The following is a 21556-nucleotide window of genomic DNA, read 5'->3' as shown; positions in this document are numbered from 1 at the left end:
GGCCCCCCACCCCGCTCACCCGCTCATCACGCATTGGCAGCGCTCGTCATCTCCTGCTTTTCAATGCCGCCGGTTTCCCGTTTCCCGTAATTAAACATGGCCGACATCGTCGAGCATATTACAGAAGGAGCAACAACAGCAACATCAATGGCCTCCACGACCGACATGCTGCACTATAGTAGAAGAGGACTTGCATCCTCTTCAAAGGACAGAGCAGTACCCGCACTTGCCGCACTCCCAGTCGCAGGTACACCGGTTTCAGCTCCACTATCTCATCTTCCGCCCAACGCAGTGCCCGCACTTGCCGCACTCCCAGTCACAGGTACACCGGTTTCAGCCCCATTATCTCATCTTCCACCCATAGCCACCTTGTACCCGCAGTTTTTTTCACCCCTCCCCTCTCAGGTCCCTTCTTCTCCTACCCCTTCTCCAACTTTAGCCTTCCCCTCCTCTCCATCCTCGGTACCCGCTTTCTCTCCCCCTCTCCAGCCTTCTCCCTCATCCCCGCTACCCACCTTACCGGTTTCCCCCCTTTCCCCCCTTTCTCCCTCTCTTTCTCCTTCCATGCCTTGCACTATTTGTCCTTGCCAACACATCCTACCAGAGCTTCAGCACTTTCAGACCCACCTCCGAGATGCCCTTCAGATGCTTCACAGGAAGGACGAGACCATTGCTCTCCTTACAGCTCAGGTTGCATCTCTTACTGATCGAGTGACACAGCAGGACCGGGAGATCTTGTCTATTAGAACAGATCTTCAGGTCTTACAGGCGACTCATAGGACTCTTGCTGGAGAGATTCATGGACACACAGAGCGAGTGCAACAGATCGAGACTCGCGTTCAGCACATAGACACATCTCCCACTACAGCAGTAGCAGCGGTTGAGGAGCGTTTGACCTCCCTTCAGACAGAGGTCCAGAGAGCCACAGAGTGGGTGGATGTCGTCCGCCGTCAGCCATCACAGCCTCAGAGATCGACTGTATCAGCTACATTGGCCGAGTCACAGCAGAGGGCCACAAAGGCCCTCAACATTCGCATTCGTGGTATCTTGCCCTCGGAGACAGAGTCCACGATGACACAGGCTGTGACCTTTGTCTCTCAGACATTGGGAGTACAGGATCATGGCATAGTAGGAGCATATAGAGTCGGGAGAGATCGTACTAGAGAGCAGCCCCTCATTATCAGATTCAGAGATGCCCAGGCACGTCTAGCTGCCCTCAGGAGGAGAGGGACACTCAGAGACCACCCACAGATTTCCATGGACGAGGATCTGACTCAGATACAGGTTGAGGAGCGCAAGGCGCTCATGCCTCAGAGAGACGCAGCCCGAGCTCAGGGCAAGTGGGCAGTGATCAGGGATGGCAGACTCATCACAGGCACCTTGAGGCGTGCTCCCACAGTGCCTAGGGATGACAGACCAGCAGATATGGCCCCACCTCCACCTCCTGCTCCGACCGCCTGACGGGACAGGGCTCATGGGACACACCACCTGTCAGATAGTCTACGCATCGCTGTATGGAACTGCAATGGTTCTTTTACAGCACAGCCAGGCAATCTACGGGGGGCTTTCTTTGGGAGAGATATCATCTTTTTCACAGAGACACACGAGAGTCCAGAGAGACCTTTGCCACGAGTGACAGGATATACATGGAGATCTGCCTTCAGACAGCACACTCGAGCATTTGGAGTGAGAGGATCTGGAGGAGTGGCCATTTTGTACAGAGAGCATCTCGATCGGATCATCACAGTGGAGAGAGCGGATTCACATGCCCGATTCTTGTGGGTACGCATCCACCGCAGAGCCTCTCAGCGAGATCTCTTTATTGCAGTTTGCTACTTCCCCCCGGCGCAGTCGTTTTATTCTTCCACTGGACCAGGCCAGTCCATATTTGAGGATCTCTCAGCGGACATTGCAGATTTTTCACATCGCGGAGAAGTCATCCTCTTAGGGGACTTCAACGCGAGGACCTCAAACAGACAGGCCCTCACTTATGACTTCATGGAGGATCCGGTCATACTTCCGGCATCTCACAATGATAGCCTCTGTCGGACTTCATCAGACTGCACAGTACAGCCCACAGATCAGGGACGTCAGTTACTGGAGCTCCTCACCTCGCACAGTATGGTCATTTATAACGGCTTGTCCAGGTGGCCACAGTCTTCCATGCCTACATTCTCTTCTGCTTCTGGGCGTGGCACTAGCGTGATCGACTACATCATAGGTCCCCCGACTCTAGTCCCTTCCATCCATAGCCTTACTGTTAGCCCCTTCATGCCCTCTGCCGACCATGCACTCATCCACTTTACTTTGACTCATGTCTCCCATGACCCACCCTCCCCTCGTCATCACGACCGCACATCCTATTATGAGGTTCATTTCGACCACCAGTTCGATGATGTATATAGCCAGAACCTCAGCCGCCTACTCCGTCCTCATCTATTAGATGCTCTACCATCCACGCAGGACCGGTGGGAACTTGTACATTCTTCACTCGTTTCTGCTGCCCACATGTCCTTCCCTGCCACGTGTCATTCGTCTAGTCCCCCACCGGTTGGTCTTGTTCCTTGCAACGGTTGGTATGACGAGGAGTGTAAGGAACTCCGCAGGAAACTTCACCTTGAGACCAAGGAGAAGTCTCCCCTCCTTACCGAAACCAAGAGAGACTACAAGTGGTTGGTTAGGCGCAAGAAACGCCAATTTCTAGCCCAGAATGAGGAGGAGCTGAGAAGCTTGCTTTTCAGCTGTGACTCCAAGGAATTCTGGAGAAAATTCCTCCGCTCGAAGTCTCAGAGCCCCCTTACAGATCCACGTGTCTGGTCTGCATATACTTCAGCTCTATACGATGTTCCAGATCAGCCAGCCATCGATTTATCCCATTCCCCTAGGCCAGCTTCATCTATTCTTTTCACACCAGAGAGTGTTCGTGCAGCAGTCCACCGATTGAAGAACGGGAGAGCTAAGGATCATGATGGATTGCAAGCGGAGTATGTAATCCATGGGATTGATGCCTTAGATTTTGTTCTTTCCCGTCTCTTCAATGAGTCTGTTTGTACAGGCCTACCACAGTCCTGGTTAGGCAATACCATAGTACCTATCCACAAGTCGGGGGACCCTATGGAGCCGTCGAATTACAGGACCATCATGATCGGCCACGTTATGGCCAAGATCTTTGCATCAGTTTTGGAAAGCCGTATAAATGACCATGCCGAGACGACAGGACTCAGAGCCAGAGGGCAGGCTGGATTTCGTAGGGATCATTCGACACTTGACCACATCCTCACACTTAGGGCACTGGTGGAGGAGGCGAAGTCACGAAGGCAACGGCTTTATTGTTGCTTCGTGGACTTCAGGAAGGCATTTGACACAGTTCCGCGATTCAGATTGTTTCAGAGGATTCGCCAGATGGGCTTTAGTGGAGAGATACAGTGGGCTATCATGGCTTTGTATGAGAGGGTCACTGGTCGGGCTCGGACACGTGAGGGGCTCTCAGAGGAGGTATGCAGCATGATTGGGGTAAAGCAGGGCTGCCCGCTCTCTCCCACTCTCTTTGGATTATACATTGATGAGCTAGAGATGTTTGTACAGATGACAGGTGGTGTGGGCTCTACTCTCTCAGGATCCTCCATTCCTATCCTCCTGTATGCGGACGATGTGGTTCTCATTTCCTCTACTGCTCAGGGCCTCCAGGCACATATTGAGGCACTCCACAGGTTTTGCCAGGACAGGGGGTTGACCGTAAACCTTGGCAAGACCAAGGTTATGGTTTTCAACACCTCTGATCGTATTTACAGCATGGATGAGTTTTACTTCACTTATGACGGACAGCCCATTGAGCTTGTTAGAGAGTACACTTATTTGGGGGCAGTTTTCAGGGGACCGGTCTTCACCATGACATATGCAGCACGAGATAGGATTAGTAAAGGGTATGCTTCGTTGGCTCATCTTGAGCGTCAGTGTTTTCAGTCCCACTTTCAGCATCCCGATACGAAATCCTTGCTTTTTGATACATTGATGAGACCAGCTGCGATGTATGCAGCTCCTTTCTGGGCAGGAGACCTCGGCGCTGCAGATTGGAGACGAGTAGAGAGGTTACAGATCATCATGTTCTCTCGGCTCATTAGGGCCAAGGCTACAGTTCCGCACGAGATCATGCTAGCAGAGTTTGGAGCTACTCCCCTTGCATTGGATGCAGCGTTTCAGTCGGTCATGTATCTGCACAGGGTCAGGGAGTTTGGAGACTCAGCAGCAGGCAGAGCTCGGTTGCCATGGTTAGCACTTGCATCTTCTATGGAGTTGGCACGATCAGGGACCCGATACTGCTGGTACTTCAGACTCACTAGGTGGCTCACATCCCTTGGACTAGACATGGATAGACTGCCTCCGTTCCGATACAGCATAGATGCCCCTCATCTCGAGTTGACTCGCCACGAGCTTAGCCAGGTCACGAGAGCAGACTTGCTGCAGCTTCATACGTATCGCACTTGGGTTTATCCCACGCAGCTTCCGGTGAAGATGGCCACATATCGTGACCACTTCCTTCGGATCTCAGAGGATGGATTTGTCATCCCACCAGGCTATACAGGTACCCACATGTCCCACTCACTGAGGATTGCCCTCGGCCAGCTTAGAGTCTCTTCGCATCAGCTCGAGATAGAGGCTGGTAGGATGCGACGCATGGAGGATGGACGGCGACCAGGCCGAGAGACCAGGATCTGCCCTTGTTGCACCATGGGAGAGGTGGAGTCAGAGGAGCACTTCATTTGCAGATGCCCACTATATTATGAGATCAGAGGTAGATTCCACTGTCTCTTCACGGATGGCTTTGGACCTCTCTCACGAGTGATGGACTACGAGGATCAGCATTGCCTAGCCCTTTATGTCAGGGAGGCCACTATGCTTCGGCGAGACTACCTCAGAGAGCACAGACCGGAGCGTGATAGAGCCCAGCCTCATAGAGCTCAGGCACACGCCATACCAGAGGACAGAGACCAGGAGGAGCACGAGGACCACACAGGACACATGCCTCCACCATGTGGATGTACATATGAGATGGTTTGTAGACGCCGCAGGATCTTGTTACATAGGGGACGTACTCGCCGCTTCATCTCCAGACGATCCAGGATGATGGCAGCATTTCGGAGGAGACTTACTCATGGAGATCTCGCCCCACCAGCCGCTCACCTCACCTTTGCCCAGATTTGTACTCTCATAGCAGGAGGCAGAGTCGATGGACAGGATTTCCAGTATTATTTTGGTTCTCAGACTCCGTGACACCTGGACTTGTATCTTTGCATTGGCATATTGTGCTCATCCCCCCCATTTTGCATCCGGGGGCGGTTTCCGTGCATCTAGTTTACTCTGTATTTAGGCTCAGATTTGACATTATGTACTTTCACTTGCGTTATATTGCGTAGCACTTAGATGATATTCGACGACGCCTCTTCTTTGGGGCACGTTGATTTTGTGCTATCTTGTATGCAGAGTTCTTGATGTCCCATGGGCCCATTTTGGCCTCTAGTGGACAATAATACACTTTCTTTCTTTCTTTCTTTCTCTCTCTCATATCATGATACGAGGAGAAATGCAGCCAGAGATGCAGGGGCCACACATGATGCAGAGATGGATCAGAGCACACACGATGGGGGTTCAGCCCATCATAACCCTCCTCGTAGGGGATCACCTGAGCAGAGTCGTCACTCTCGATATGGCTCACTTGTTATAGAGTTTATGGAGACTCCGCCCACCACCACAGTGAGAGATGACCTGGCAGACGCAGATACAATATATTTTTTCAGCTCATAGGAGGGCTACCATGGCACCTAGTTATGTGTTTTGATTCTGAGATTGAGTATTAGTTTTGAGCTTAGTTTAGTATAGTACTCAGCAAAGGGCCTTATTGAGCCCTTTGCCTCTGCCCAAAGAGGTTGTATGAGTACTCTGATTTTGTACTTTGTCTTATAGTCCCGTGAGGCCTCCCGAAGATGCTCTCTCTCTCTCTCTCTCTCTCTCTCTCTCTCTCTCTCTCTCTCTCTCTCAGATCTTCACACTCATGGCAGGAGGCATGGTCGATGGCCATGACTTCCGTCATTTCTTTGGATCACAGACCCCTTAGGGAAGACGATGTTCCTCATATTTCATATTTTACATTTTGTATCTAGGCATTTTTGGTACTCTATTTCATTTCATTTTGTATCTGGGATTTTTGTAGCCATTTTTGGCATCTTAGCTGTATTACGATGAGGCCACCTAGTTGGCGCATCGTTGATGATGTATTTTCCTTTCGGATGATTTTGTGTCCCATAGGCCATGTATGGCCTTCCGTAGACCTTCAATAAAATTTCTTTCTTTCTTCTTTCTCTCTCTCTCTCTCTCACTCGCTCTCTCACCCCTTCTGTACCACTTTTCTATCTCTATTCCAATGGCAACACGTTAATCTCAGTCATCAAGAAGAGACTGTAAGAAATATGAAAGAGGTGAAATATACTACATGCAGAATTCAATAGTACAGCCCTGTAAGGCAGCTCAATCCCCGACGCAACAAGAGAACAGGAACTATCCATTAGTTAAGCTAAAGGGAGAGCAGCAATGTCCTACTAACACTCCAGAAAGTCTCCTAAGATTGTTTAAAAGGACTCTAGTACAGAGCATCGTTCTGAGCCCGTAATCTACAGTCCCTGGATAAGATGGTGCTCCAAAACAAAGAGAGGCCATAGAAAAACACCGGACAGCCACCCCAAGCAAAAATGGGGGAGCTTCCATTGCCACCGTCATGTGGAGGAGAGTTTTAGGACTGAATTGGAGCCAGAGTGCACCAAACAGCTGGGGGCTGTCCTTGAAAGAGATGCAAAAAAGCCAACAAAATAAAGGAAGCAGGCCGGTGCAGTGACCTTCCCTCCAACATAGGTACTTTATGAGAGGATAAAGAAGGCTTAATAGGTGCCATTGAGCTGGAACAGCATATTAGATCTCCAGGCTGCTGTATTTAGTCAGGCAGGGTGTAAAGATTCTTCTGAGAGGGCCAACTGCATTGCACAGATGCAAGGGCTTTAGCCCCATAGAAGAAAGTGGCACGGTACTTAACTGCCCCAGCTGGTCACAACAACAGAAGGCCTCGGATTACATGTGTTTTAGATTGCAACAGCGAGGGTGAGCCTTGTGAGAGGCGTGAAGTTCAATCTTGAAGGTCACAGATGCAGAGACAAGCCTGAGCATGGGACTGCCAATGAGCTGCACAGATGCGAAGAGACAAAACACCAAGCACAGCATCTGGAAATCATCTTCACCAGGAGCTAAGTATTGGAACTCCCTGACATAGCTTTCTACCTGATCAAGAAGCTGGCAATGCCATCTTTGGAGCCATGCCCAATTATGCACACTGATGGATGATTAACGAACTACGGTATCAGAGTTTGTCCATTTTTGAACTAGCACACATCATGGAGAATTGCTTCTCCCATGTGGCACTACCAACATGTAATCAAAAATATATGTACACAATAATATGATGTGTACCATTTTAAGACTTACCAAACATCTTCACACAGAATCTGAAGTCGATTCACTCAACTGAGAGCTAAACAATTGCACAACTACTGAAATTCTGCTCCACACTACATCCGTCCCAGCCAATTTGAAAGCCACTGACAGAAATCTGAGATCAAGAAGGGGTAGCCTGAGGCACTAAATACAACAACATTAGAGGGCTACCACAATGAGGCAAGGGAAAGAGTAGCCTACCTACAACAAGTCAGAGGGCTGCCCACAATGTACCTCAATGGCAAAAGTGGCTTTAAAAACTACAAAACGCAACAAATCTCCACAAAAACTGTGGATTATTGTCAGTTTTTGACCCAAATCTTTTCTGAGCCCTCAAAAACAGCAAGGTACCTTGTTTTATTGGCTTATCTTTTGCACACAGGGCGGACTTGCTTGGGTGAGGCGTAGTGTCAGAAGAGAGATGGGAGGGGACTGAGGCGCTAATCAGTTTCTAAGATTTTATGTGTCTTTGCTTGCAGTCGGAATCTTGGTCCACCACTACTATTCGAAAGGATTTGAACTACAAACAATATTATTAGCATTCATAACCTGCTTTGTTATGTAAACAGACATTGCATAGCTTTTTTTGCTACTATGTTAATACTTCATTCTTGTCCTCTATATTGTTCAATAGTCATTTTTCAACATGTTTCTCTCATTATAAAGCATTTACATCAAGAGCCTATGCCATTGAGTGGTAGGACAGCTTCTGATTAAGGCAGTTGTGATGAGTTTGGCCTACCTGCATCATCCATGAGATGAATAGTTGCAAGAAAGCTGGTGTAAATGGTGAGGCTAACAATTCCTCCTGAGAGAGGTGAGAAAACAGTCTGGGGCTGGCTTGTAAAAGTTACATCTTTATTGACAATTTGTTAACACTGGAAATGCAGGCAAGCGTGCATACTCCTGGAAGTGGATACGTTCTCCTGCATCATGTCATGGGTGAGACAAATGGAGCTCGAGGAATTTGGTCGTAAGTGCCAAGGCTGTTATGATGTCATAATGAAAATGGAAATTGGATAGAAGGGAAAAGCAAAGCTCTATTCAGCTAATTTTAACATGCATTCAATTTGATCTTTTTTTCTGTCCAAAATTACCAATCTGGAAACAAGAAATGTGTCACTCGTGGTTTAGGTATGTAGAAGGAGGAATGGGAGCTGTTTCCAATGCAATAGGAAAAGCTGCAGTGGAAGCTGGAGCAGTGTTAGCTACAAATGCTGAGGTTGTCCTCTATGTCTGCAGCATCATCCCTTTTTATCTAATCTTCAGTAACTTAAACTTAAATAAGACTAGGTTTTCCAAATTTCTTGAATTGGAGTTTCTGTGTTTGTTTTTTGGCTGCTTGGGAAAATGTGAGTAGAAGATTGCATAGGCGTGCATTCGATGATACTATAAATGTTTTATGAAAAAAATGATGAACTAAATAGTGTCAGGAATAAACTCTTTCCAAGGGAATGCTGGCTTCAGCTGTTGTATGCCCTCCAAAAAATGGTAAATGTCGCAAACTCTGATTCAAACTTACGAAACTATTTCCTGCGTTAATACGAGTCACGTCTCTTCTCCTTTTTCTGTTAGCACAATCACGGGCGATGGCCTTCAAATTTTCCTCCCAGCCAATTCTCAGGAACCTGATGCGTCATATTACGTATATATTCTTCGTTATTTTCATTATCCTTATCCCTGAGACCCTCAATTCCCTAGATAGTTCTCCTTGCCAAATGTCAACATTTTGGCCTCTCCACTTGGTGCACCATTTTACCCCTCTCTTGGGGCACATTAAAATCCACTTGCCCCTTGGCATTGTTGCACATTTAGGTGCACCTAGGCCTTAGCACTCAGAACTATCTAGTCAATGCCATTTCGCCCTCACCTAGGACCTTGGCAGTTACTTCTCTTGACCATTTAATTACGCACATTAAGTATTACAAAAGTTGGTCATCTAAGAGAAAATGCCCACCGATCTATCCGAGGTCATGCTATCCTAGCTAGAGCATAACAGTAAAATATATTACAGTTCGAAAAGTAAAATTGTATACCAACTGGGAGTAACTTTCCATGCAAGACCCATGACGATTCAGGAATATGCAGCAGGGAGGAGGAAGTCTCATCCTGAGTAGTTCTTGCAACATAACAATTCCATCGAGAAATGAATCAGATGGTTGCAAAAATTGTTTCCAAAAAGACACATATAATGCTGGATGCACCTTGCAACCCTATGGTAATCCTAACTGATAGGCAACGTCACTTATTTTCTTTACAATTAACCATGGCCGACAATATCGGGGTAATACCTGACGCATTTTCTTGTAACTAAGGATTGAGCTTGTGAAGGAATCTTGAGAAAACTCTCTCCTCCTTCAAATTCTCTGAAAGATCTTTTCTCACCTGCATATGTCTTAGCTTTATCCATAACTTGGTGATGTTTGACTTAGCAAGTTTTAACATCGTCCGCATTTGGATTATATAATCTGCGACACTAGGTACAAAATGTGGACACTAGGTACTGTTTTTTGTGGAAAACTAGGATTATATAATCCGCGACACCAAGTACAATTTTGATGTTGGGTATGCACTGAGGAGCTTACATGGCACAGCTTCCTTGACTCCTAATACCAACTCGGTCACTCTTTCTCTTGACGACAAGTAGCAGGTTGAGCATGCACTGTAGGTACTTGAGGACAGCAGGCAAATTCTTACCTGCTTACAATGTCAGGTTTGTGATTGGATTTAGGCCAGCCTAGCATTGGAGGATGAGCACATACATGATGTATCGTCTATGGGAGCCTATCTTTTCAAGGATGACTCAGCTGCTGCTGCTGCTCAACAAAGTCGAGCCGTTTTGGGCTTCCAGGTGCTTTTCCTTCTACCTTGTTGCCATGGGTTTTTGGATTGATAACATGGAAAACAGAGCATCATGCATTGAGATTATTGGGCACTTTGTGTTTCCCTTGCCTGCCTAGGGAGTACGAGAGCATCCTTTTCTCCATTGGTGCTTGTTGTGGTCTAGTCTTGGAGTCCTCCACTCCGGCACCTTCGGTACTCATGGATGGAGTCTGAAGGTTTGCTTCGTAGTAGAGGACTCGGAGTCCCTCTCCTTAGAGATCCTTTTGGAGACCTAGGGAGGGGGAGATACGTGAGGTGTTGGAGGTTGCGAGTTTACCTAGGCATGTTTATGCTGCAAACATACCCTTTAGCGCCATTGGATGGATTACCTCTACAGATTCTTTGAGGATAGAGCCTAGGTTCGAGCCTCCTAGGGAAGCTGTAGTTAAACCATTTTAGAATCTTTCCCTTAGCCCTAAAGACATGTGCCCCCTTGTAGAGGACCCATGCATTGCTTCCTTTCCCTTGGATCCCCTAGCCTCAACTAGCCCTTTCACCCAATTAGCTCCCCTATCTTAATCACTAGACACCCTTAGCCCTTGCACAATGAGGCCCCTCCTATATTCACTTATCACCAAAAACCCATCCTTGCCCTTCAAAGCACGATCCAGGCCTCCAGCTCCGCCTCATCATCCAACTCTTTGATTTCCTCTCAAAGTCATGACTCCCAGGAGTTTTATGCCCAAGCCATCCTCTCTTAACAAAGTTTTGGCTTCTTAGCACCTAAAACTCTATGCAGTTTTCATGGGATTTCCCACACTCTCTGGCTGCCATGATTGTTCATCCTTAGGAAGTCCTTTCCATATGAAATACTCAATGTATACCTTGTTGTGGAGAACTAAGTCTCTTAAACCCACAATGTGCTCGGGGACGTAAAGGATATGACCCTCATCCATAGGTGGCAGCTCAGGAAGCATGTGCACATGTTGGCCTAAATATTGTTTCAGCAAAGACATGCAAATCACATTGTGGATCTTGGAGGTGCTCGATCGCTCCAATTCATATGCTATCTCCCCAATCTTGCATATGATCCTGTAAGGGCCATAATTTTGATGAGCAAGCTTTGCATTGGTATTATCCTTCAATGAAGCATAACGGTTTTTGTGGAGACGTAAATGCACACAATACCCTTCCTTGAAAACTAAGTATCTCTTATGTGTTTGCACTTGGCCTGGTATGGCCTTGTAGGCCATTTAGAATCAATCAACCCTCAGGTTGACTAAATTGGTCAATACTTTTGTCTGACTTTGGGGCCTATATTGACCACCACTTGTACTTTCTCATCATCCATTTTGTAAGTGTCTCCAGTTCCTTCAGTTGTTGTGTGCCTCCTTGCATTCCATCTCGATTTCATTACTCCTTGCACCCAACAGTGGTATCAGAGCAAGTTCTTGCTCCTGTCTGTATTTTCCCAACTCAGTTCCTACTCTCCTTGCCTGAACCTTCAGCTAATCTTAGCAAGCAATTTGATTTGCTCAAGCTCTGACCTGCGTTGTGCTTGACTTACTGCAACACTGCTATATCTGCTCATCATTAAATCGTCTATACAATCGAGTTCATCATCAAGTTGTTCGTACAACAACGCCTTACAGATTGTTTCAAGCACAATCATACAAGTGACTTACAATGCCGTACAACATCTACACTTTACCTCCATATAGTCAGGCATCACGTCCGTATACTTGCGTTGATTGCTCGTACAATGTGCGGAAATCGTATGTCAATCCTATGTCAAACATTCGTACCCGCCGTACATACTAGCTGCATCTACTGTACCGTTACAAGAACTGCCGTAATCATACGTGCGCTGTCCCTACAGCATCGTGAAGGTGTTTGTAAGACTTGCAGTACAATCATTAAATCTCCCGTACAATTGTCGTACCACCTACATACGTTGTCTGTACAAACTGCACATCTGCCATACAGATCAGCAAATCTGTTGTATAGATCAGCAAATCTACTGTACAACTGATCGTTATAGCTGCAAATCGTGAGTACATCACATATTTGATGCTTCTGGTTGACATTGGTTGAACTTTGCACTAGATTACTCAGACTTGCAGGCTTGGGTTAGGAATTGGAGCTTTTGTCACATCTTGTAGTGACATTTGCTCCTTTGGTCATTGTTTGCGGCTTTTGCAGTATTTGCTCTTATTCGGCTCAATTTCATCTCCCAAATCTGGGCTTTTGGGTCTATTGCAAGCAGATCACCGGTTACTTTCATATTTGGAGGTCATTTTGTCACATTTGGATGCTTTGATATGAAATTGAAGATTTTTCAGTGACATTGGCAAGAAATCGCAGCAGATTTGGTCACATTTGCAATCTTGCAGCTTATTTTGGGGCTTTTCCACATTTGCCCTCTTTTTGGCAATTTTCCCTTTTAGATTTTGGGGCTTCTGGCAAATTTGCTGATATTTACAGTGATCTTTGCTTGGTTCAGTTAGATTTGGGCTCTATTTGCATTTGCCCTTCGATTTGGGCTGGTCACTTTTCAATGCCAGTGTTCTTTTGGGGAGCCTTCTACAAGACATACTTTTGCAGGATAGCTCTTTGTAGGGGGGCTTGTTTTCATTGGACAGATATTTGCACTTTTGTGGGCAATGTTTTAGGCCAAGTGCAATTTATTGCAGACCTTGCATGCAAGAGCATTGACATTGGCTTGAAATTGCAGTCCATTGAGTCATATTTGCAGGTTTGCAGCACAATTTGGGGGTTTTCCTCTTTTTGGCATTTTTTCCCTCTCAAAATTTGGGGCTTTTGCCAGATGTGCCTTCACTTACAGTGATCTTTAACAGACACAGCCAAATTCGAGATTTATTTGCATTTGCCCTTTGATTTAAGCCATTCACGTTTGCAAGACAACCTTTTGTAGCCCAGTGTTTTCTTGGACAGATTCTTGCCACAGATTTTGGGGACAGCTTGTGCGTTTGCTCAGTGTTTGGGCAGCCACTTTTGGCATTCACATTTGCAGAGATTGGTATCATTTTTCACCTGACATTTGCAGAGATTGGTATCATTTTTTACCTTTGATTTGGGCCATTCACGTTTGCAAGACAACCTTTTGTAGGCCAGTGTTTTCTTGGACAAATTTTGGGGACAGCTTGTGCATTTGCTCAGTGTTTGGGCAGCCACTTTTGGCATTCACATTTGCAGAGATTGGTATCATTTTTTACCTGACATTTGCAGCTAGTAGTCAGATACTTTGAGCAGCCAGCTCTTTGCAGTGATACCCTTGAGGCTTGACATTGTAGGGCACTCTTCTTTTGGGAATTTTCTTTTGCAATGGCACACCATCAATCTCTTGGAATGCTTTCCCATGAAGACAAGCTTGATGGTACCAACTATCCCATGTGGTTGTACTTGGTGTGCCACCTGTTGGTATGCCAAAATTTTTGGGGTATTGTCAATGGATCAAAGACTAGGCCTATTTTTTGATCACGTGCACCTACAATCATTTAACAGTCTAGTATTTCTCTCTGAAATTTGTAGTTGATTGAATGTAGGAGTGGATTTCAAGCATGAATTTCACAGTTGGTATCAGAGCATTATTGATTGAAGGCTTGTGAGAGGTTTTGCGTGCATGTGTAAGGTCGTAGATTTCAAGCATGAATTTCACACGTGTTCACAACACTTGATGGGCTCCCTGACTCATACTAGGGATTTGCTACAACATTGAGGCTAGTAGCCATGGGTAACCCCAACCACTATAGCTTCAATTAGCTTGTTGCCCTCCTACTACTGCAGGAGGAGCAGAGTCATCAAAACAGGGATGCTTCTATTTATGCAGACTAGGACTTTGCCACCAATCACCTGGGCAAAGGCAAAGGGGGGGAAAGTTACAGCAAACCCCAACCTTCATCATCATTTGGTACCTCATGATCTTCTTCTCCTGCTGATGGGAAGAAGCGTTGTAATTATTGCAGGAAGCCCGGCCATGACATCTGTGAATGTCGCAAGCGCATTGCTCCAGAGAAGGGAAAACACAGCAATTTCTCGTAGTTGCAAATGCTCTTGCGGCCCATGATCATCCTCATGAGACTGCAAACTTTGCTCAAGTGAGTGGGCATTTGTTGTGATCTACCACTACGATCCGGAGATGCATGCTTCAGCGTTATCTATTTCAGATTTGAAGTCAGCGTGGTATTTTGACATCGGTGCTTCTAAGCACATTACCACCTACAAATCTCTATTTCAATCCTTGAGTGATGCTCCACATGGGGGCATTGTCACTTTTGCAAACAATGCATCTTATCCCGTGAAAGGGATTGGTGAGGTGCTGGTCACATTAGTGTCTATTTCAGCCACCTCTACAAATGGCTTCAGAGTTCTTTTTGACGGTCATCATTGTTCAGTATACGATAACCGTTACGGTAATGGTATTGTACTCACTGGGACAGTTGATAGCGGGCTGTATCACCTTGATACCTTTGAAAAACAGGCTGCTATAGAAGCTAATGCCATTGCTGAATCTGTGATTTCTTATACTCACTTATGGCATGAGAGACTGGGACATCTCAACTTTAGTAGTTTGGTGAAGATACATTCAAAGGACATGATGGTAGATCTCCCACCCATGCATGCAATTACAAAACATGTATGTGAGGGCTGCTTATTGGGTAAAATGCATCAATTTCCCTTTCCAAAAGATGGGACCCTTGGTGCATCTAGGAAGTTGATGTTCACTGCATCACTTGGAGGATACGACTACTTTGTTACTTTTGTGGATGACTTCACCAAGTTCACATGGATTTATCCCATGAAATTGAAGTCAACTGTCTTCTCTAGCTTCAAGCATTTTCTTGCCTTAGCAGATAATGAGAGTGGGGAAACACTCTTGACCCTTTGCACTGATCGGGGGGGGGGGGTACTTATCACATGAACTTTTAGATTTTTTAGAAGCCCAAGGTATCATGCATGAGGGCACAATGCTATACACTCTGCAACAAACTTGTAGAGTGAAAAAATCCAACAAAAATGGAAATGCAGCATTTCCAGGCAGTAAAGCCGGTCTTCCATTACTTAAGGGCCACATAGCATTTGGGACCGTTCTATTGTGATCAGTCTTCACCGGATTTGCATGCATTTACAAACAGTGATTGGGCAGGTTGTTATGATACCCGCGTATCACACAATGGCAACTGTTTCATGCTTGACTCTTCATGCATCTCTTGGTTCAGCAAGAAGCAGCCTATAGTTGCTACTTCTAGTTGTGAATCTGAGTACATGCCAGCCTTCATAGAGTGTGTTTGGCTCTGTAAGTTACTCTCAGATCTTCATGTCAGCTATGACACTTCTACGACCATCTACACTGACATCTAGAGCACTTTAGCTGTTTCTCGCATAATCCAGTGTTTCATGCGCGTATGAAGCACATCGAGGTGCACTATCTTATGTTCGAGGGTGCTTGTCAGCTCAGATTTTCAGTTGTCGTACGTTCCCACGGAAGATAACGAAGCAGATCTCTTCATGAAGGCTCTAGGCTTTTCGAATGCCTTACACTTGGCACCATTTATTACGCAATGTTGGTCTCCCTATACTATCATAGGTTGCTATATCAATCTTGGACGAATATGTGCAACCATGATAGTTTCCGAGTATACCTGAGATGTATCGAGGATACTTTAGCCATACCATGGAGGGGGGGTTTGTTAGCACTTAGCCCTAGTATGGCCTGGTAGGCCAGCTAGGATCAGTCAGTCCTCAGGTTGACTTCATTGGTCAACACTTTTGGTTGACTCTCTCATCCAAAAATTTGCAAGTACTTTCATTTCCTTCAGCTTTTGTCTGCCTCCTTGCAATTCATTGCTCTCCGCAACCAACATTACGTTCATCCACATCTTTCTTCTACTTGGCTTGGGCATCTTGCATATTCTTTTTAGCAATTGTAGAAGAGATTCCATCTTCTCCAAGTCATTTCGTGCTTGCTAATTTTTCACAGCCACGTCTGCAATCGAGGAAGGCATTCCCTCTTTGTACACAAACATTGCCTCAACTACTATAAATAATTCCTGCAAAAAATGAACCATAAAATTTGCATCTCTATCATTGACGATTTCCTTAGGGAATCGATGGTGCTTAAACACTTGATCAATGAACTACCAAGCAACTTGTGATGCTGAATATCGGGTCTTAATGGGTATGAAATGGGCTTGTTGTGTCATCCTATCCACCACTACATAGATGTTGTCCCATGAAATTCATTGCTATGTGTGTCCATTTGCCCTCTAGAATGGGTAATGACTTTAACAAACCAACTGGGAACTTCTTATCCATGTTGTTTTTATGGCATGGCAAACATTCAACAACATGTCTGCCTACATCTCTCCATAGACCTTCCCAGAAGAAACTTTGCCTTACCCCTTTTTTTAAAATTTGGATGGGGGTTCCTAGGACAATTAGGACACTAACCTAAGACCTCTACGGCAGTTAGGACACTTAGTTAGCCTAACCTAACCAACCTAGAACTTAACCTAGTCCTAGTTAACTTAATACAAATAACCTAACCAAACCTAACTAACTAAACTTTACCCAACTGAACTTAACCCCTAACCTAACCAAACCTTATGGATCACCTAACCCTGACTAACTTTATCAGATATTAAATCCCAATTCTAAGGTTTGCTTGCATGCACCGAAAAGGCGAGGTGGCACGGTGGAGATTTGGAATTGGTGGTGGAAATCAACGATGGTGGCGAGAATCCAAGACTTGTCGTAGCCGTGTGTTGGCATTGGTCGTTGGAAAGAGATATGGTCAATCATTTGTAGATGAAGCAGCTGATGAGAATCTAGTTTGTCAAGCAACTATCGTCCATCAGATTTGTGAGACTAGCAATTCAATTAGTGGTACTACAGAGAACCTAATGGACAAGAACTAGGCGGGTTTGTCTAGTGTCGTTAGATCCGGTTGGTGTTGCTTTGGTCGTGGGGCAGGTTTGGGTGGAGATGGTTTAGTTGGTTCATCGTCAACTCTGACTATGCAAAGCACAAAGGCAGTTGAAGGCAGCGAATAGCTACGCGCTAGTTGTTGCTATTGTGTGCTATTGTTGGTTGTTGTTGGGCTGAAGCATCTATTGATGCTATTCGAGACTTGTTTGTACGTTGCCTAGGTTGTTTGTCGTAGAAGTCCTTCGGTATGGCTTGCCTTTTGTGCTATTGTCACTTGTAGAGTTGCTGAGCCGTTGAGGGTTTGCTAGTCACCTCTAGTTAGCCTAGCTTGCTACCAAGTGTTACCAAGGCAGGCAAGAGGAAAGAAGGAACATGAAGGAAGGCGGATGAAGAGGAGGACACGAGGCTCTAATACCAACGTAGAAAAAGGGTAGGGGTAGATTAGGGAAAGAGAATAGAAGTGGTAGAAGTGAGAGAGGGGAAGGGGGATAAGGAGTGAGAATTGAGAGAGAGAGAGAGACTAAGAAGAAGGAAAGAGTAGAGGAGTTAGGATTAGATGTCACACCAAGAGGTGGTACAATGAGTGGTGGATGTGGACTTATATAGTCACACCAGAAGGTGGTACAATGAGTGGTGGTGGATGTGGACTTACATAGTCCCTCCACATTTCCCTCCCTCCGACCCCCACTAGAGTATTCTCCCTTCATTACACTAGGTTGGCATTGACATTTGAGATGTGCACCAATTGACACCTTCTTTAGACAATGTTGGCCACAAACTATTGTATTGGAGCTTAGCCAAGAACAAGGACTAGTTACTAAACATCTTGTTTAGCAACAACTCCAAGGACTTCGAGCGGAAGTTTCTTGAGTGACGAGCCCCCTCTCCTCTCACCAACACCACTTTGGCACTCTTACACATGCGGAGCTACTTCGCCCCATCTCATGTGCATTGTTCACTACTAGTGACCTCAGAGATGCAGCTCTAAAGCTACACAGTGGCCAAGCCAAAGATCACGAGGGGCTACATACCAAATGCATTGCATATGGACTGAGTACCTTGGCCTCGATCATGGCAAAGCTTTTTAATGAAGTGGTCTATACCGGTTTTCCCCGCACGTAGACCCTTACCACAACCATTAATATCCACAAGGCAAGGGATCTCGTGAGCTTGAAAAATTACAAGACCCTTATGATTGGTCATGTCATGTCCAAGATCTATGCCTCAGTGCTCAATCAAGTCAGCCAGTTTGCAGAGCGCCAAATACTCAAAGTTGATCAACAGGTAGGCTTCCGCGCAGATCATGTGACCATAGATCACATACTCACACTATGAGGTGTTGTTGAGGAGGTCAAAGCACGGAGACAGAGGGTTTATTGCTGCTTCGTGGATTTTTGCAAGGCCTTTGATATTGTGCCGAGAGCTCGTCTCATAAGAGGCGTGCATGATTTTGAATGCGGTCAAGAGATCATCTAGGCAATCATAGCACTTTATGAGAGAGTATCAGGCAGGGTCTATAGGATGGACAGAGGAGATCAGAGTAGGTCAAAGAGGGTTGTCCATAATCACCAACTCTGCTAAGCCTCTACATCGACAAGCTTGAGACCTTCATCAAGACACTAGGTGAGGTCCTCTTCAATTGAGGGCCTTCAACGACACCTGGCTGCACTACATATCTTCTGTGAGACAATGATTTGAAGGTCAATCTTGGTAAAACCAAGGTTATGATCTTTAACACATTCAGGGCAACAATGCTCAGAGAGCAGTTCACCTTCGACGTGTTATCGGTGGAGATATTGCGTCCTACACATATTCTTGGCTGAGCTTAGGGTCCCTCCACTCCAGCTTGAGGCAGCATTCCAAGTGACCACGCACATCCACCCAGTAAGAGATTTTGGTTCGTCGACCTCAGGCCAACATGGGTTACCATGGATAGCCTTATCCTCATCCATGACGTTAGTAGTTGAGGGTAATCAGAGGTGTTGTTACATCCGCACATCCAAATGGTTTGAGAGCCTAGGACTTCACATGGATAGACTCACTCCTTTTCAGTATAGCCTTGAGGCCCCCTCTATTGTGCTTATCATGAGGCTAACCATGTCATTCGAGAAGACCTTGCATAGCTACACAGACAGGACCTGGTTAGTAGCTAGCAAGCTGCCTGTGAAGCTCTGCTTCTATAGAGATCATTGCTTATAGATGTCAGATAGGGGATTCATGGATCCATGGATCTACCTGTCCCACTACCTGAGGATCTCGATCAACCAGTTTTGTGTTTCTTCACACCAACTACGTGTTGGACCGCATGGGCTAAGGGCACCTAGAGAGGGCCGCATCTACGCGGTATATGTGTTACATGATATTGTATCAAAGGAGCACTTCACTTTTAGATGTGTTGTGTACTATGAGATCCGAGGTTGCCTCCACAGCCCCTTCAGGGGTGGCTGTGTACTATGAGATCTGAGGTTACTACCACGGCCACTTCAGGGATGGCTGTGCACTATGAGATCCAAGGTTTCCACCACGGCCCCTTCAAGGATGGATTCGAACCCCTATACAGCCTCTTGGTCCATCTGGATCCGAGACATTTAAGGATCTTCATTTACGAGGCTATACAATAGAGAGACTAGCTACTCAGGGCATAGAGACGAGTCTGGGAGGCTTAGTCGAACTTCGAAAAGAGGGCAATCATTGAGTTTTTCTAGTCAAATAGCATGGAGCAGAAGTCCCTAGGGAGTCGGCGCAGCCAAGACCCGAAATGAGAGACATGACAGACTCACCAGCGTGCTGATGCATAGATGAGGATTGAGCGATCTTCCCTCCATGTTTGCCAGACCAAGGACACAGCTGATGTCGCCTATGGCCGTGGCGATTGTGCTACAGAGAGCTACCGCAAGGAGACAACAATGGACCACATAGGTTGACCAACCTTAGTGCTTTACCATGTTTTTGATTCGTTCACAACACGACCACCACCGAAGCCTTTGTCAGCCTAAGACCGTCTTATCCATTCTTAATAACTGCCCAGTGGAGTTGTCCTCAAACAGCATACATAGGATCGTCATCAATGATACCACATTGTAGATCCATCTCCATGGGTTCAAATGTTTAGTACTCTGTATTCATCATTAGACCCCAATATGTCGGGGATAGAGGAGTCTCACATGCACCGAGGATTGCCATTGAACAGATGCAGGTTTCGTCCCATCAGCTGAGGATTGAGACAGGGAGAGCCATTGGTATACCCGGAGAGCAGTGGATCTGCATGCTATGCACATTGGGAGCAGGTGAGATAGAGGAGCACTTTCTTTGTGTTTGCCCAACCTACTATGAGATCCGGGGACGCTGCCACTATCTCTACCTGAAGGGGAGCGGCTTCGGTCCGCTCTCACAACAACTAATCCATTTCCATGACTAGGTCTACATTGGGCTCTATTTGATGGAGATGCACCGGCATAGGGAGACACTACTACAACTAATCAGAGAGCAGAAGGAGACAGCTAGACCACATGCCATAGAAGTTGACTGGGCACAGCAACGCGTCACGGATTTTATACAATTGAGTCAGCTCTAGGACACAGCGGAGTAGAGGAGTTAGTTGATATGAGGGCAGCCTGGATCAGTAGAGAGAGCCGACACGGTATCGCTGAAAGAGGGACGCAGAGACCATGCACGAGACAGAGAGTGCCCAAAGCACACTCTATTGAGGTCCGACCTATCACAGCCTTCCTCAAGGGGGACCGACAGTCACTCTAGACATAGCTCAGAGGGTTTAGATATCAAGGAGGCCACGTCCCCCGCCATAGCATGAGACATCCCGATAGACGCAGATCCGAGATATCTTCACAGCTCACCAGAGAGCCATCATTGTGACGGGCTTCAGCTTCTGATTTCCAGCTCCGACATTGATTTGACTCACTTTGTATCTTATTTTTTGTGATTTTGTTATGAGCTCAGTAGAGCAGCATAGATTAGATTAGTACTCAGAAAGGGCCCTAGCATGTCCTTTTTTGAGACTTGTATGAGTCTTCCTTTTGTGCACTTTCTCCCATAGTCTCGCGAGGCCTCCTGCGGACATTAATACATCTTTCTTTCTTTCTTTTCTCTCTCATGAGCACAATTGGGATCAAACAAGGTTGCCCTTTGTCCCCAACTTTGTTTCGCCTATACATCGACGAGCTCGCATCCTTCATAACGCCATTGGAAGGAGCATGTTCCCCTTAGTTGGTTTAATGATCTCGATTCTACT

The 21556-nt window shown here is 46.1% G+C and overlaps 1 protein-coding gene across 1 annotated transcript in view; it reads left to right on the top strand.

The window, feature by feature from the left end:
• The window catches only part of LOC147893243 (FAD/NAD(P)-binding oxidoreductase family protein), a 160343-nt gene that overhangs the window by 94501 nt on the left and 44286 nt on the right, over positions 1-21556 (top strand). The window contains exons 7-8 of the mRNA XM_087385847.1: positions 8427-8509; positions 8671-8758. Coding sequence (XP_087241973.1) covers positions 8427-8509; positions 8671-8758 — 171 coding nt within the window. The remainder of the gene's footprint in view (positions 1-8426; positions 8510-8670; positions 8759-21556) is intronic.

The sequence above is a fragment of the Dipteris shenzhenensis genome, chromosome 15 (genome assembly GCF_047967505.1).
Source record: "Dipteris shenzhenensis isolate YYH24624 ecotype China chromosome 15, Dip_SZ_1.0, whole genome shotgun sequence".
In the NCBI taxonomy this organism is placed as follows: Eukaryota; Viridiplantae; Streptophyta; class Polypodiopsida; order Gleicheniales; family Dipteridaceae; genus Dipteris; species Dipteris shenzhenensis.
This window is presented reverse-complemented; position numbering and strand designations above follow the sequence as displayed.